Source organism: Bubalus bubalis, chromosome 4 (genome assembly GCF_019923935.1).
Source record: "Bubalus bubalis isolate 160015118507 breed Murrah chromosome 4, NDDB_SH_1, whole genome shotgun sequence".
NCBI lineage: Eukaryota > Metazoa > Chordata > Mammalia > Artiodactyla > Bovidae > Bubalus > Bubalus bubalis.
Genome location: NC_059160.1, coordinates 55,683,517 through 55,702,437, shown reverse-complemented (window position 1 = coordinate 55,702,437; position 18,921 = coordinate 55,683,517). Strand labels below are relative to the sequence as shown.

Here is an 18,921-nt window from a genome sequence, read left to right as displayed (position 1 = left end):
TACCTGAGTCACCACTTGTAGATCTTGAGATGTGCCCAAAATTCAGAAGTTTAACTCATAGGCTCAACTAACTGGAGAGCTGGACTCTTTTGCTATGGTCTAACTGTGTACTGAAAACCGGCCATCGTGTTGTTATAACAAGAGCAACTGAAGTTTATGGTATTGCCTATGGATGGCTATAATTTCTTCCATCTAGACACTGAACACCAACCATATGCTAGATGTTGGAACAAAGCAGGAAATAAGACAGGCAAGATCCTAGTGGAGAGTAAACTCTCAAGAAACCTGCAAAGGAATAAATAAATGAAATAATATCAGGTAGTGGTGAGTGCTATGGAAACAACAAAAGAGGGTGATATAGCAACTGGAAGAAGGAGGCAGCTCTAACTTGGGTGGTCAGGGGAGGCCTCTGAGGAGTTGACAACTGAGCTAAAAAGGACAGTCTTAATCTGAAGACGTATCCTGGATAAAGGAAATGCAAATGCAAAGGTCTAAAGTCTAGAATGACTTGGAAGGGCTTTGTCTTCTCATTTTTATTGAGGAAAGTTGAAAGAGTCTAGAGAACTGGCTCTGTACCCCATATTTCCATTAATCAACATTGGTAAAGGAGATTATTAGGCTGGGAATTCTAGGACACCTAGAACTAGCATTCAAGTCCACATCTCTACAGTCGTTGTGTCAGGAAGTGGCAACTTGGGCTCAGTGGTACTCACCTGACATATGATGTGACCTTTAAGGTGGTCCTGGGCATGGTCCCCCTTCCTGCAGGTCACCCAAAAGGCTATCATTAAATCCCAAGACATTGACATTTAATTTAAGACATTGAGAAAGTGACATAAATGTTACTCAACAAGTACTGATGAACACTCACTAATGGACTGTGGATACACTAATGACCTCATGAATGAGGCCTTTCAGCTGCTTCCAGAGAGGACTGTGGGCCCCTCTAGAAGGCTTTGCCTAAGGAGAAGGGGAAGCCTTTCCATCCATATAATGGTTACCCTGAAAAGCAGAGCCTGAAGCAAGGATTGTGTGCAGACTTTATGTGAGAGATGGTCCTAGGGAGCAGGAGCCAAGGACTGGGGTGATAAGACAGGGAAGGAGGAAAAACCAAGATGAGGTGAATTATAGAGATCACTGCTGTGGGCAAGGGGAGCTTGATTTCACTGGGAGAAGCCAAGAGAATTGTCCACCGAGGCACCAGGCACTGGAGAAGTTATTAACTGGCCTCTGGCTCCCCTTGGTTGAGGGTCACTCTGGGGGCATTAATGTCCCTGCACTTCTGGGCCGTGCTTTTGCTACTCCCAGTGGAATCAAGCCGTGTGGTCTCCTGTGGCCTTGGAGAAGCTCTGGGCAAAAAGCAGAGATGTGCAGCCTGCTCTTGAAATGACAGGGTGCAAGTGTGAAGTGAGTCTGAGCTTGTACATGATCCCCTGCTACAGCTACAGCTGAAATGAGAGGTGGGCCAAGGACTGCACCATCACCAGAGGGGCTGCCACACAGTGCTAATGGGATCCCCCCACTACCAATCAATCAGAATATGCAAAGGAAAGCTAAGATGGGGTGGGGAAGTGGTATACATTTGTTCTATACAGTTCTCTTTTCTTAGGTTTGACCTTGTAGAAAAGAAGGAAAGAAACAATTACAGAGATGGGTCTGGAATCACCTTGTAAGATCCTTCAACTCATTCTGTGGCCAGGCCTGCCTCACAAATCCACATGGAGATCTAGCTCATTGGTCACTCAATCCATACATAGGACTCAGGATGGAAGGACATGGTGACCTAAAAAAGACAAGTTTCCTTTCCTTTGGGAGATCCCGAAAGCCAGGAAACTTGGTCAAAGATTAATTTGAGTGGGTTAAGAAAGACTTCTCTGATGAATGAAGAAGGCAGAGTCTTATGCAATTAGTACATAATAAAAGGTAATAATGACAAAGTCCACAGCTTCCCATGGTGTGACATAATGAATAGGGTAGAATGTGACATGTCAATTAAAATCTGTCTTCTTTTTAGCAAATTGTGGTTTAAGAACTAAAGAAAAAAAAATAACAGAATTTGAAAGACTCAGAAAACCATTCTTATAATAGCATAGAATAAGCAAGAAAAGGTACAATCTTTTTTTATTGGAGTGTAATTGCTTTACAATGTTGTATTAATTTCTGCAGTACAACAAAGTGAGTCAGCTATATGCATACATATATCCCCTCCTTCTAACCCACTCCCCACCCCACCCCCTCTAGATCATCACAGAGAACTGAGCTGAGCTCTCAGTGTTATATATAGGGCAGATTCCAAAATAGCTAGCTATTTTGCACATGGTAGTATCTATATGTCAGTGCCGCTCTCCCAGTTCATCCCACCCTCTCCTTCCCCAACCTGTGTCCACGTGTCTGTTTTGTATATCTGCCTCTCTATTCCTGCCCTGCAAATAGATTAATCAGTACAGTTATCCTAGAATTCCATGTCTATGTGCTAATATACAAGATTTGTTTTTCTCTTTCTGACTTACTTCCCTGTGTATGGCAGACTCTAAATTCATCCACATCACTGCAAATCTTATGTCCCCATACCCACTATTTCAAGTACGGTGAATCCACTTCCTTTAGCTCGGTGTTACTGGGAAAAGTTCAGTGAATGTGAGTGGAAGTAAGTGATGAAATTGAAAGAAATAAAGTCTCAGAGGCAGTTGAGACTCTGAACTTCAGTTTTCTCCCCTGTAAATTGGGGTTAATAATAACACTTCACTGCTTGTTGGAGGATTGAATGACTGTGTGGGAAAGTGTCCTGTAAATCTGAAGGCATCATAAAGCAGTATAGCTCCTCCAGGGTTTGAAATGTAGTTGTTATTATTTAAACTGTTTGAATGATAAGCACCACTCTACTTATTAAATGGAGGAAATTCTGTTGATCTTAACATTGTTGCGTGCTAAGAATTTTCAAGGAGCCAACAGAAACCAACAGTATCAAGCTAAATTTCTGGGTGTTCTAAGGAAAAAAAAACATGTTCTATCTCACATTGGCATTACAGCTATGGAATCTACATTTTTGTGTTACCTTTATTATTGTTCCTGATAGTGTTTCCAAAGCCCCATTATGAATGAGGTCCAGCAAGTCACAGGAGGTCAGATCCTAAATAATCCTATCCACTTACACTTCATTTTCTTTAGCTACTTCTCATTACATTATGCTTTTCTCAGCTGTTGATGTTCATTTTCTCTGTATAGCTTTATTTTTATTGAAATCTGGTTCTTGCCTATGTCTTTTGCTTAAATTAAAAGAAACTTTCAGATGTTGCAGATCCAGCCAGATGGTTTTGAAATACAATTAAAGATCTTGAGATGCAATGTTGTATAATATTTCTGACATTTGATTTCAAGTCTTTTTCCATCTCACTGAGTTTAACACGAGTCAATGTAGTTCTGACCTGGTGGGTGAATCAAAGCTGAAAGTTTCCAGAAGATGGAAAGATACCATTGCCTCAGACAAAATGGAGCTTTGCTTTAGCCTTATTTAAATATTTTGTTACTACCTTTTATTACCTATATCTCTTCCACAGATTGAAGCAGTCTCTAGGATTTTTATTAATTCACTGTGGTTTTGGTTCTTGCTCTCCCAGGATTCTCAGATCTGGTACTGTTGTTATAAGGTTAAGAAATGGGAGACGGAAAATAAATATCAGTAGAACCTTTCCCTATTACAAAATAAATTACTGCTTCTTTTAGATAGGGCATGCATCGTTTGGAAGAGGTATGCAGTGAGGTACTGGCTGACCAGCTAGTTGGTGAATCCACTACCATCCAGGGCCTGGCTCTCAACCTTGCAGGCTAAGAAACAGGTCTCAGGGACTCTCAGGATAACCAAACTGAGAAAGGTTGACTATGAAATCAGGCTGAAAATTTATACATTTACAGTGGTTAAAAAAGAAAAATGTGATCATAACCACTGCCGTTTCTTGAGCCCTTTCTACATGTCAGGCATCATGCGAAGTGCATTTTAGATTGGTTAGTGAATTCTGCATTCAGTCTCATCTATGCCAGTCCCATATCACTGGTATGAAGTCATAGGCAGATTACTTAACTTTGTGAGAGTTACTTATCTCATTTAAAGAATTCTCAGAGGAATGCCTGACACATTGTAAATACTCTATTTGCCATTAATGTTAATTCTCATAACACTTTTATAGGGTAGATACCATTACTATTCCCCTTTTGATGATGAGAAAATAGAGATCTAAGGATGTTAAATAATCTGCTAAGATTCCATAGATAGTGAGTAGACAACCAAAATATAGTCCAGACCAGGAAATCAGAATTGGATGAGTAAGGATTCAGGCTAAGAGAACATTCCTGTTCACCTTCTCAGTGGAGAAGGTCTTTCCGGTGAGACTGTATCACTCAAATCTGTTGGTCAAGTCTCTTCTCAAGGACAGTTCTCAGAAAATCGTTGATAGAGTTTGCTCTGGAACTTCCCTTTTTTATGGCATCATAGCTTATGCCCCCATTTGGCACAACTGGCATATCATTCACATTGCTCCCAAGTACCATCTGCAGCAGTGCTATCCAGTGGAACTTTCTGTGGTGATAAAAAATGTTGTAGGTTTACTTTGTCTAATGCAGCAACCACTAACTACCTGTGGCTACCGATCACTTAAAATGGGACTAGTGTAACTGAGGAATTCTAATTTAATTTTATTTAAATTAATTTAAACTCCGGGAGTTGGTGATGGACAGGGAGGCCTGGTGTGCTGCAGTCCATGGGGTCGCAAAAAGTCAGACACGACTGAGCAATTGAACTGAATTTAAATTTAAGTAGCCATATATGGGCAGTGACTACTGTTTCAAACAGCACAGACCTTCAGGGGAAAAATGTATTTTGAGAATTGAAAACAGCTTTGCAAATGGTGATTCTTGCTTGAGCAATCCAAACTGAAATACACTCAGGAAGCATAGCTCTTTCCTGGCAATGAGGGCAGGTGTGCTTTAGCTTTTCTACCACAAGGGTTAGAGCCTTAGCTTCATCCCTTAATAGCTGGCTAACTTAAGACAAATCACATAACTTCACTGAATTGCCTTTCCAAGTCTGCAAAACAAGGTAAAAGATAGTGGGCATCAGAAATAATACCTTCCTCAAGGTGTGCAAGTAAGAATCAGGTGAGATTGTGTGTGTGTGTGTCTGTGTGTGTGTGTGTGTGCTTAGTCACTCAGTCATGTTGGACTCTTTGCGACCCCATGAACTGTAGCCTGCCAGTCACCTCTGTCTATGGGGATTCTCCAGGCAAGAATACTGGAGTGGGTTGCCATGCCCTCCTCCAAGGGATCTTCCCGACCCAGAGATTGAACCCGGGTCTCCTGCATTGCAGGCAGATTCTTTACCATCTAAGCCATCAGTGAAGCCCAACGCATAGAGAGCCACTTTGTAAACCTGTAAAGGTTGTAGAAATGGCTTAGCAGGGATTATTATGTTTATATAGATCATATTTGCCTTTTAAAACTACTTTCATATTTATTATGTCATTTTATCTTCACAACAGGTCCATGAGGGAAGTAGGGCAGGAATTATTATCTATATTTTTACCATCTGTTGATATGTCTGCTTGCATTATCCCTGAGCTGAACCTATGAACTGCGGAGTCCTATTCTAAAGCCCTCCCTTCCAAAAAATAATCCGCAGTCACAAGCTTGGTATCCACAGGCTATGCCACAGAAATTATTCTTACTCAGGAAGCAAACCACCCTAAAATGTGAGTTCAAGGCTGAATAATTAAAATATCAATATAATGACGATGGGTAGCCACCCAGTGTTCTAAGCATTTAATAAATATTATTTTATTTAATCCTCATAATAACTCTCTGAGGTTGTGTGATTATCAGTCCCATTCTGCAGACGAGGAAATTGAGGCAGTAGTTTGTCTGTGATCCACAGAGCTAGTGAGTGCCAAGGAAGCCTGCATGTATTAGTTTGCTAAGGCTGGTGTAATAAAATACCACATATTGGGTGACTGAAATAACATGTATTTTTGTACCAGTTTGGAGGCTAGACCTTCATAATCAAGGCTGAGTTGGCTCTTTCTGAAGGCTGAAATGGACGGATCTGTTTCTGGCCTCTCTTCTTAGCTTGTAGATGATGTTTCCTTGTGTCTTTTGCACTGCCTTTTCTTTGAGCTTCTGTGTCTGAAATACAGATTTCCCATTTGCATAAGAGCACCAGTCATACAGGATTAGGAACCAATCTAATGACCTCATTTTAACTTGGTTACCTCTGTAAAGACCCTGTCTCCAAACAGTGTGGCATGCTGAGGAGCTGGGAGTTAGAACTTCCATATACTAACTGTGGGGAGGGGACACAGTTCTATCCATAACACTGGGTACAAACCCAGATTAACTGGCCTCACACAGTTCAGTATTATGCTTTCATGTTTCCTGACATTACAAAATTATACCATTCTGTACCCTTTTGAGAGGAACAAATGCCAAAACATAGAACATGGCTCTAGACACTCAAATCCACTTTTAGAGCCTCTGAACTGAAATCTGTCCTCTGAAAATTCCTAAATTGGAACGTGCTCCCTCAAAATGTTTATCCAAGAGGCTGGTTTCCAGCTTACTAGGCAATTTGGCATGGAGGACTTTTCTCATAAACATTTACAAATATTCTGCTCAGTAATGAAGTTAATCAGTAAACCACACAACCTCTGGCCTCTGTTACTCCTCACCTAGTCTCATTTTCAGTTGCTGTGAGTAAGCTAAGAATGGTAATGCAGTTTCAGGAGTTAGAAAATCCAGTTCAAATCAGTCCTTGTCACAGCCACACATCTTCAGGATTCGCCATGGAAGTGATGAGCATGAAGCCCGCTAAAGGTAAGAGAGTGTTCACAGCTGCTTGTGGTGGAGCTTCTGCCAATGGACTGAGGAAACGTGGGGGACTTTTGCTTGAGATTTCAGCAACAGATCTCCATCAAAGATGGCTCAGTCAGAACCAGAAGACAGGGGTGAAAAGCTGGCTGGGGTGGATTTTTGTAGGGTTTGAGGTAGGTGAGTATCTCATAGAGATTAAATCTAAGTGTGTTTTCCCTACAATTCTTCACTGGATATTGTCTCAAAGTAGCACATTTCTTCCAAGTTAAACACTAGGCAGCTAAAGTATTAATGCCCTCAGACACTTGAAAAAACATTTTAAAGTACATTGTTTAATGCAATGTTTTTTAAATGGCAAGTCTTATATCCTAGTGGATCATGACATCTATTTTGTAACTTGTGACCAGCATTAACAATTTAGAATTGAATAAGTACAGTTGAAATATCAGAGTGTAGTCAGGGGTAAGGATACGTGTTATTTCATGGAAATTTTGTTTCAGATTATTTATACATATGTGTAAGTACGTATAGGGATCATGATATAAGATTTATTTCAAACTGTGGGTTGTGGTAAGAAAAATAAAAAGAGATCCAAAAAATTTATTGAAATAGTTTCACAACAGTTTTTTCCCAATAGTCAATGGAAAATCAGATGAGTAAAGAGTTCAGCATTAAGCCAAGTATGTTTGTTTTCTCTGAACTAAAATACAGATTATAATTAAAATATAGATAGTATAAAAAATATTGTCTGTTTTCATATTTTTTCAAAATAGAAGCTTACCTTTTGAATTTCCAGCTAGAGAAACTCATCATTTTTACAATAATTGTAATTTTGAACACATTTCTGATTGTAGACTTCACAGCATGTTATTTTGGTTAAATGTGTTGTTTAAAAATGACTGAGACTGCATTTGGAAATGGAAAGTAGATAGAAAGCTGGAGAAGCAAATTCCCCATCATTTCAATTTAATAAATATTTATTAAAGATTTAAACTGTGTCAGGCACTGTGTAAGGTGCCACAAATGAAGGAAAAAAGGGAATATAATATATAGTAATTGCAAGGAGATCCAACCAGTCCATCCTAAAGGAGGCCAGTCCTTGATGTTCATTGGAAGGACTGATGCTGAGGCTGAAACTCCAATACTTTGGCCACCTCATGTGAAGAGTTGACTCATTGGAAAAGACTCTGATGCTGGGAGGGATAGGGGTCAGGAGAAGAAGGGGACAACAGAGGATGAGATGGCTGGATGGCATCACCGACTCGATGCACATGAGTTTGGGTGAACTCTGGGAGTTGGTGATGGACAGGGAGGCCTGGCGTGCTGCAGTTCATGGGGTCGCAAAGAGTTGGACACAACTGAGCAACTGAACTGAACTGAATCTAATGTATTCCCCTAAAGTCCACAGACTAACCACACAATAGCAAAAATGTATTGAATGTTTATGCTTAGTCAGGGCAGTTTACATTCTTTTTTTTAGGTTATCTTTAACCTTTCACCTAGGTACTATATTTTGTTTCAATTACTATATTGTCCTATCCTTTTTAAAATCAATTTTTATTGGCATATAGTTGTTTTACAGTGCTGTATTTGTTTCTGCTGTATAGCAAAGTGAATCAGCTATACGTATACATATTTCTCTCTTCTTTTTTGGATTTCCTTCCCATTTAGGTCACCACAGAGCATTGAGCAGAGTTCCCTGTGCTATACATAGGTTCTCACTAGTTAATCTATTTTATACATAATATTGTATTATATTACCCCAGCTTTATAAGAAAGGAACAGAAGCTTAAAGAAATTCAGTGTGTTTCCCAAGTTCATACTTCTAGCATGTTGCAGGTAAACTGAATCCAGATTTGTCTGCATGGCAGGATGCTTGTAATGCACATGTCCTACCACCTTAAATGATACAGCATGAAACATGAGCCTGTAAACCAACAGAAGCCATGGTACATGCTTCTGAGTGTGCAGTACCAGTGTGTGCAGAGGGGAGGAGAGATTAATTCTACCTAGGGAAACTGGCTCAGGCTTCACAGAGCAGGCGATGGGTTGACAAACTTGGAGGGAAGAGGCACCAACATCACAAAGGCCTGGCACCAGGAATGGCAAACGATTTCACAAACCAAGTCGTATCATCTACTTGAGGAACCATGGGTTAGGAAATAAAGAAAGGACAAGAAGGCAGTTTTTCCACTCATGAAACGTTTCAACAAACATTCATGAAACATTTACCAGAGTCAGCATTGTGCCAGGGAGAAAAACTGGATATAATCTGAACCCTTTATTGGGCTCATCAGCAATTAACTACAGGTTCAAGAAAAAGCACCATCCTTCTCACATGAACATGATTCTCCCATCTGGGTACCCAGTGGTTCTGGTCACACACTCCTTAGAGCTGTGCTGTCGGATATGGCCATCATTAGCTACACGTGGCTATAAATTTTAATTATTTAAAATTACAGAAAATGAAAAATTCATTTCCTCATTTTCACGAGCCATGTTTCAAATGTTCACTGTTCCACATGGTTAGCAGCTAACATGTTGAAAGCTATAGAGGGCTTCCGTCTCAGAAATTTCCCTTTGGTCTACTCCTTTAGAGAAACTATTAAATGCTACTAAATGACTCTCTACCCAGAAAATTTTTCTTCCTTTTACAGGGGGTCTCAGACTATCCTGGAGTCCATTCAAGTGTTCCCATTTAAGAACTCTTCCCTGAATTCCCACAGAAAATTTCCTATTATAAAGAAATCCAAATTCTCCTATTTCTTGATAAACTGATTCTTAAGAAATCATTCATAAATTGTATTAAAGCAGAAATAAATTTACCTTTTCAGAAAGTACCCTCTAAAGTTGACCTACCTTTGCCCTCTCCACATCTTATGCTCTGTCAGAAAATTCTGTATTCATTTACTTGGTTTTATCCCAGCCCTTGACATACCTTCACCCTTCCCCCACCCCAAGCACACAAACAAGAGAAAGTCTGGGGCCTCTTCTATCTCTTTTCTGTCTTGTTCACTGTTTTATTCTCAGAACCCAGTTCTGTGTTTAGCAAATTGTAAGATATATATATACCTTATTTAAAAGATGGATAATATATCAAAATAGATTAGTGTGTATTAATATTTACTAATTAACTATCAATTAACTGTCATTAGAATCAAGATTTTGCTGGGTTCTTTAGGAAACAAACATGCCTTTTTATGGTGTTTAACTTATCAAAACTTTTTCTCAGAAACTGTCTTATACTCAAAACTACCTTATGAGATAGGAAGGCTGGTTGTTAGTAGCCTCGTTTTACAAAAGAAAACAGAAAAATGTGAGGCAGTTGTTTAAGATCTTATAGTCAGTTCATGGAAGCTCTTCTTGTTCCACTATTTTGGAGCATGGTGTTCATGCTGGATTTTTTTAAATTGTAAGTGGCCTGCATATTTATTGTCTCTACTCTGCAGGATTTGGTGGGAACACTATGAAATACTAGAAGTGGATGTGCTTTGGGAATAAAGGCGTTATTTAATAATACTCTGTGTACACTCATAATCTCACCCTGTTTATTAATTTCATATAGTAGAACTGATGTCTTTGTGAAAGCTTTCCATTTTAATTTGAAATGATTTCAGAGGTTGATATGATACTAATAACATGATTTGACTTGAGTTGGAACTCCATGGTGTCTCTTGATTTGTCAAAGTTTTATTGAAAGAATGCTCAGAGATCTTGGAATTTTGAAGAGAAAATGACTATACATTTCTTTATATTCTAGAGAACCAACATTCTGTCTTTAATTGGTTATGTGACTTCAGGCAAGTTGCTTAACCTTACTGGACCTGTAGATGGAGAGAATCTGGGGCTGGGGGTGGGAATGGGGAGTTGAGTAGGGGTGAGATGGGTTGGAGGCTAAATCTAGGTGAAACTAATGATTTTAATGCTTTTAACTATTTTCAGTTGTATTCACTCCAGGAATTTTAATCATATTTAGCTACTAAATAGATCCAAATTTTGCTTATATTTTATCTTTTTTCTGTAATAATTCCATGTTTTTATATTCTTCCATTTTGTGGTCATGAGACAAAGCACCATTGCCAAAACTGTTTGACTGTCAAATATACTGACTCAGTGCTGATTTTATATAGATAAGTTGGGCATGAAAGAAACAAAATTGATTTCACACAGATACTGAATACTTTGTGTTCCATTAATCATTTCCTGGATCAATGCAGAAAGCTTTTTTTTTCAACTAATATTTAACATACATATTTTCCATTTTGTCATCGTAGAAAGGCTGTTAATTGTAATGCCCACAAACTGTTGGCCATAAACTTATAGAGGTTTTTGATATAAAGAAGAACTATAATATCATGAAGCATGGAGTCTTCTTTTTACAGATAAGGGAGGCCTAGGCAGTGTAGGTAAGTACCCTATAACTAGGTTCAGAACCAAGGCTCCCAGAACCCAGGGTCAAGGAATACTTCCCAAGAGAAGCTATACTTAATGGGAAATTTAAAGATAAGTGGAGAATAGTGAGATGATGTTCTTGGAGGCGGGTAGCTGTGTGGAGGAAGGTTCCAGTCTCCGGAAGCAGCATGTGGGAGAGGTTTTGAGTCTGGGAGTAGCAAGGCACATTCAAGGAATACGGAAGTCAGAACATGGGAAATGGCTGGGAAAGAAAGAAACAGTAGGATCATGCAGAGTCTTGCAGGCCTAGTTATAGGTTACCTGCAAATGGAGGCACTGAAGGGACTAATAAACTCAAGTACAAAAGAAGGAAGAGAAAATCTTTACCATCATTCTTTAAAGCATCACACACTTGAAGTCATCCCTGAGAGGAACAATTCAGCACATGGGCTTTGAAGTCCGACTCAAAGTTTAAATCTCAGCTACTTAGGTGTGTAGGAGTAAAGTTGCCTAACTACTCTCAACCTTGGAAGACTCAATTGTAAGTGAGGATAATACTGTTACCCACTTCATAGGATTTCATGAGACAGAAATGACAAAAGACAGCATTTGTATGTTTACCTGTTACCTTTTTTACTATGAATTGTTGAATGTTTTCCAACTTTCCTTTTTGTTTTTCTTTTAAGCATCCTTGTATGTTTTCCTTTTCTCCATGTTGAATATTTTCTTATTCTTATGCTCTTTACGTATTAGTGATATGAGTGTTTTGTCTGTCCTCTATGTTGCAAATATCTTTCTGAGCTTTTAATTTTGTCATTTAATCTTTTAACAGTTTTTTTTTTACTGTAAAAAGTTAGTTTTTATGTTAAAGTTTTAATGTAAATATTTATATATTTCAGTCTTTCTTAGAGCCTGTACTCCTAACCATATGCTAAACTGCCTCTTATTTATAGAATGATGATATCAATTCCAGTTTTGTTGTCACTTTTTTTCAGGTGTACTAACAGAACAAGTGGCAGGTCCTCTGGGACAGAATCTAGAAGTGGAACCATACTCACAATACAACAACGTTCAGTTTCCCCAAGTTCAACCACAGATTTCCTCTTCTTCCTATTATTCCAATGTGGGTTTCTATCCCCAGCAGCCTGAAGAGTGGTACTCTCCTGGAATATATGAACTCAGGCGAATGCCTGCTGAGACTCTCTATCAGGGAGAGACTGAGGTAGTGGAGATTCCCATAACCAAGAAGGCCCGACTGGGAGCATCAGCAGGGAGAATCAAAGGGGATGAGCTATGTGTTGTCTGTGGAGACAGAGCATCTGGATATCACTATAATGCCCTGACCTGTGAGGGATGCAAAGGTAAACGTCTTTTGGTGGCAGTTTTCTCCTTATTAAGATTTTTCTATATTTGTTGTTGAAATCCCTCAGACTGGATTCTTTCCTTTCCCCAAATAACTTCCCATTTCTCTTCTTCTGCTTCTCCCTCTTCTTATCTCCTCACCTTCATTGGGATGTCATAGGTTTCTAGGAAGATCTTATTAGAGTATTTAGCTTGGATACAACTAACATTTTCCCTATTCACAACCTCACATATAGTTAGAAGGGATTTATGATTATGGGTTTTGTTTGTTTTTATTGTCTTTTTAAGAAAGAGACATTGCTGAATTCCTCTGTCTTAAAATTAAGGTCAAAGAGAATAAGACTTTATTCAGTAAATATTAAAAAATACCTTATCATGTACTCTAGTTAATTGAGAAAGAGACAGAGGAAGGCAAACAGAAGGAAACAAAAAGGAGTAGCTGATATTCAACAAATAGTTCACTTAGCAGGGACATAGAAGTGTTGTAGGGGAATCAATAAAATTACAGTCCATATAGGATGGATAAAATACAACATATGAAATATGAAAATGACTCAGTATGAATCCCTATGTGATCATTCTCCTAATGAGGGCACAAATGATAAGTTTGTAAAATTTCAGAGGAAGAACATAGTGGACTAGTAGGTTCACCTATTTATTTTTTAATTTGTTCATTCAACAAGTATTTATGGGATGCTCCCATGTTAGCTTCTAGGTCATCGAAAGCTGATTAAGAACTATCCCTTGAGGAGAATCTGTTGAATGGTATGCCAATTTAGCGTTTCCAGATGGCAGTGATTGCCACAAAAATAAACAGAAGACCCAGCTACAGAAGAATGGTTCAGGACATTTCAAACTTTTGAAAGTTCAGATGATCAGGCTGTCTAAAACTTGGTGTGCCTTCATGAGATTTTTTTCCCCAAAAGCAGTATTTATACCCCAAATTAAAAAATTAAGACAGGTCTATAAAGAAAATTTTAAAGATTCTTACATGGCCTTCAAAATACTTTTATCCTTTTTGTGGAGAGTCAAGTCCATATGGAGAAAAAGAACATGTAAATTCTTTGAAAACATAGATTATGTTTTCATCAGCTTTGCCACACCTCATAGCATCTAACACAATGTCTGGTATGTAGTAAATGTGGAGTAAGTGGTTTTTTGGAATGACATAATGAAAATCCATGCTCATCACTTCCTAGATAAGAAGGGACATAGCCTCAAGTCTCCTGCTTCTAAAGCTGACTCCAGAGCCTTTATTACTGCTCTTTGAGCTATTTGTTCAAGCCAACATTGACTAACTTGGTGGCCAAAGGAAGAGAATCAAGTGCTCCATTTAGGCACTGAGATATTGGTATTATCCAATTATCCAGGGAACAAAACCCTGAGGTCAGTAACCTGGGCCAGATCGCCCCCTTGCAGGTGAAGGCTGGCATGAAATCTGGTTCTCCTCAGAAGAATTCTCAGCTGTGGTGGAGTGAGTAGAGGAAGACCAGAGTGCTGTGGACAACCATAAGACACAGCGGCTCCAAAAGCAGATGGGATGAGACGCCCACAAAGGATACAGAAGAAAAGTTAGAGCTGGGAGGCTGGGAGGCAAGGGCAGGGTCAGGAAACAAGGGCACAGAAGTCTGGTCTAAGGAGGACTGATTCTCAGGGCAGTTCAGGGAGGAAAAACTGGATCTGAACCTGGGGCATTTGTAAGAGCAGAGAAAGGCAGAGCTTTTCCATTGGTTTTGATATGAGACTTTGCCCCCATGGTGGCAGCAAAAGGACAAGACTGCAAGACAGGAAGTGAGACAGAGCCAGGCAGGCCCATGTTCTATACCAGGGGTTGGCAATTTTTCTTCTGTAAAGAGACGGATAGCAAATACTGTAGGCTTTGCACTGTAGCGGTCTTTGTTGCAATTACACAACTCGGCAAACTCAGCCACGAAAGAGTGGCTTTACTTAGCCTACAAAAATAGGCAGGAAAATACAAAATAGGTAGTGGGCCGAATGTGGCTCATGGGCCTAGCTGTAATTTGCTGACCCCTGTTCTAGAGCAGTAACTCTTCTTGACCTTAATTTTAAAAGAGTTGAGTCCAGCATCAGAATTAACTGGGAGTTGTGCAGTGAGAGAGCCCAGCACTCAGGATATGCATGCAAGAAAAATATTTCTTCTTTTATGTAACTGGGTTTAATCCAAATTCAAGCCCTGGTGGAAACCTCGTTTCATTAACTCAGGGTGATTCTACTGAGTTTTTCTTAGATGTCCTCTGAATTCCAGAATTACATAGCATTGTGGAGGGATTGGGCTTCCAGGTGGTGCTAGTGGTAAAGAACCTGCCTGCCAACACAGGAGGTGTAAGAGACCTGGGTTCAATCCCTGGGTCAGGCAACCCATTCCAGTACTCTTTCCTGGAGAATCACATGGACAGAAGAGCCCGGCAGGCTACAGTCCATAGGGTCACACAGAGTCGGACACAACTGAAGCTACTTAGCACACATGCATGCACATGGAGGGATTGGGCGCAGGGGTGGGACTCAGTCCAGCTTTCTGGCCTTCAGTCATTAGTGAGAAAGGTCTCTGAGGCACTGTCCTGGTGTCCTGACCACACTCCTCCTTCCTGTCCAGCCCCACAGTGTCACCTGGAATGCCTGGTTCTCCAGGGAAACCACGTGGCCATATCATTTGCTTCTGTGCCTCATTGGGTGCAGGGAACATCTGGGGCCTCCCCGTACTCTCCCCTGTAAAAAGCACAAGAATCCCTCTATTCCAGGATTCCCCAATGATGTGGAGTTCCTATAAGCTTTCAGTAAACCTAATCCCCAGGACTCGATCTGAGAATTAGGGGGTGGGAGGGACAGAGTTCAGGACCTTCTCAGATATTCCGTGTGTCATTACTCTTTGATTATCTGCCTCTTCCAATTTGAGGAAATTTTATTAGTGTCTGGGATCTTGGGACTTAGACTTTACTGACTGAAAAGTTAATAATTGGCTCCTTCATGCTTTCTTGATGAAAAATCTGTCTGCAATTCAGGAGACCAGAGTTCGATTTCTGAGTCAGGAAGATCCCCTGAAGAAGGGAATGGCTACCCCCTCCGGTATTCTTGCCTAGAGGATTCCATAGACAGAGGAGTCTGGTGGGTTATATAGTCCATGGGGTTGCAAAGACTAGACACAAAGAGTCAGACACAACTGAGCAACTAACACACTTGAGGAAACAAATGAAAAGTGTTCTAGCTTAGTGAATGGGGAGGAGGTGCACAGAATAGGGTAGAGTACAAGCCAAAGAACCAACACCTGCGAGCCTTACAGCTTGGCCAACTTGGTGTCCCCACCCCACCCCACTTGGGTATCTGCATTTACCACACGCAAAAGGAATCTCACTCCATAATGTTCCATCAAAGGGAGTGTGAACTCTGGGATTTGACAGGCATGCATTGAATCTGTACTTCTTGGCTGATTAAGCAAGTTAGTTACCATATTAATTAGTCAGTGTTCAACAAAGTAAAGCAGAAACGGAATTTCAAGCAGAGAAGAATCCATACAGGATAAGTTGGAAGGGCAGAGGAGCAGCGTCTATGCTGTGTTCCAGGAGGATAGTCTAAGTCACAGGCAGATCTGGAATGCCAGGGCAGTTGTCCAAGAAGATGGGGAGTCAGGAAGCTAAAGAACTGTTGACTTCAGGAACACAGCACCATATCTGCCCTTTGGGGATCAGAGATCTGCCTTTCTGCAATTACTGGCTCCAGAGCCATGGCGTGCCTGCTAAATCTGTACATACAAAAGACAAAGGCCTTGTGACAACTCTCTTAGTGCCCTGGAAGCTAGCAACTGGAAACCAAGATGCTGTTATAGCAGAACTTTGTGATCCTGCTTGCCAGCACAAACAGCAGAAGCACAGCTCTTGAACTTCCACTTTTCAAATATCTTACAAGAGGATCTGTTTGGCAGAGGTTAAGTCACATCCACATTTAGCAGCAAGAGAATCTGGGAAAGACTGTGTTCAACTATCCTGCCCTCACAGTAGAGGGTGCACGCATCCAGTTAGCCAGTCCTTAGCTGACAGAATATGTAACTTTGAACCTCCAGTCTGCAAACTGGGGATAATATCTATTTCACAGAGTTTGTGAAGATTAAGTTAGATTTTTATGTGCAAAGATCCTGGTAGCTCTCTTGCCTTAGGACGTCACTCAGATCAGTCATGCATGTAATACACACACACATACACACTCATACATACCCACGAGAAAATTTTTTAAAGCTTAAAAACAAAGGAAAGATTTTAAACTTTGTTAAACTTCCTGATTTCACTGGTCTCTATATCTGTTTCTGTTAGAAATATTTGAATTTTTTCTTAAGGTTTTATTTGATATAAGCACTTAACAGCATCAATAAGATAAATTCTGATTTTTTTTTAAATGTAATAATTGCACAACACAAGCATAAGGCTGAGTGACAGTGACTGTCATTTGCTTGGCGATAGATTAAATCGAGACCTGTCCCTCCCTTCAGTTATCAGTGGAGCATATGGAAATATGCTAAGGTCTGGATGAATTTTGATTCAAACCTCAAGCCTCAGCTAACAAAACTGATCTGCATCTGACTGGATGTTTCAAATGGCTGCATTCACAAATAGGTCAATGTCACTCACAGCCCATCTCCATGCCAGGTAAGTCTAGCCTATCAGTGAGAAAATAGTAGAACTTTTAAAAGGCATTTTATGAGTAAATGAGGGGCCTTTTATTAATTTGAACATATTTTTATATAAGGTAGTGAAACCACATTAGACTTAGTTCTGAAGTTTAAGAGAAGATTCCAGAATTATTGAAACAATTGTGGTATTTTGGGCAAATATAGTGTTTCCAATAGATCTTTTGCTTATGGTTCAGAGTTGAGATACCCTGACTTACTTATAGGGCTTCCCTGGTGGCTCAGAGAGTCTGCCTGCGGTACGGGGGACCAGGGTTCAATCCCTGGGTGGGGAGGATTCCCTGGAGAAGGAAATGGCAATCCACTCCAGGGTTCTTGCCTGGAAAATCCCATGGGTGGAGGAGCCCAGCAGGCTACAGTCCATGGGGTCGCAAACTTATAAGCTTACTGAAATCCTATTTGATTTTGAGTCTGATTTTATAAAATGCAATAAGGATCTCAAAGAACTCTATAGGTCAAATTATCTTAGAGTGTGATTCAAGGGGTGGGGTTTAAAGAATTTCACTGCATGGTATGCCTTTTGTAATAAGTGTTACAAAATCTTGGGAAGAGTAGGACTCGGAAGGCAGACAACCTGGATTCCAACCAGCTGATTCTCTTGCAAGTTACTTAATGTCTCTGGGCTTCAGAGTCCTTACCTGTAAAATGAGGATAATAATAAAGATGAGGAGGAGGAGGGTGAGATGATGATGATGGTAATGTGAGGATGAGAGACAGATAAATAACATATATTGAGTGATGATTTTGTGCAGGCTTTATTTAGAGACTTTACGTATACTAACACCTTTCATTTTCAAGAAAGCTTTGACATAGATTTAAATAAGGTAATGTGTATAAAGCAGTTCAGTTCAGTTGCTCAGTCGTGTCCAACTCTTTGCGACCCCATGAATCACAGCACGCCAGGCCTCCCTGTCCATCACCAACTCCCGGAGTTCACTCAGACTCACGTCCATTGAGTCAGTGATGCCATCCAGCCATCTCATCCTCTGTCGTCCCTGCCCCCAATCCCTCCCAGCATCAGAGTCTTTTCCAATGAGTCAACTCTTCGCATGAGGTGGCCAAAGTACTGGAGTTTCAGCTCTAGCATCATTCCTTCCAAGGAAATCCCAGGGCTGATCTCCTTCAGAATGGACTGGTTGGATCTCCTTGCAGTCCAAGGGACTCTCATGAGTCTTCTCCAACACCACAATTCAAAAGCATCAATTCTTCAGTGCTCAGCCTTCTTCACAGTCCAACTCTCACATCCATACATGACCACAGGAAAAACCATAGCCTTGACTAGCCGGACCTTGGTTGGCAAAGTAATGTCTCTGCTTTTCCATATGCTATCTAGGTTGGTCATAACTTTTCTTCCAAGGAGTAAACATCTTTTAATTTCATGGCTGCAGTCACCATCTGCAGTGATTTTGGAGCCCCCCAAAATAAAGTCTGTCGCTGTTTCCACTGTTTCCCCATTTCCCATGAAGTGATGGGACCAGATGCCATGATCTTTGTTTTCTGAATGTTGAGTTTTAAGCCAACTTTTTCACTCTCCTCTTTCACCTTCATCAAGAGACTTTTTAGTTCCTCTTCACTTTCTGCCATAAGGGTGGTGTCATCTGCATATCTGAGGTTGT

General features: G+C 40.3%; 1 protein-coding gene across 4 annotated transcripts in view; it reads left to right on the top strand.

Annotated features, from left to right (window-relative positions):
- The window catches only part of NR1H4 (nuclear receptor subfamily 1 group H member 4), an 80,061-nt gene that overhangs the window by 22,759 nt on the left and 38,381 nt on the right, over positions 1–18,921 (top strand). For 2 of the 4 annotated variants that reach the window (XM_025283664.2, XM_025283663.2), the window contains exon 4: positions 12,243–12,608. In XM_025283664.2, the coding sequence (XP_025139449.1) occupies positions 12,243–12,608 (366 nt within the window). Of the gene's footprint in view, positions 1–5,915; positions 6,859–12,242; positions 12,609–18,921 lie in introns of those variants that run through there. The other 2 variants (XM_006041355.3, XM_006041354.3) reach the window with 2 other exon arrangements.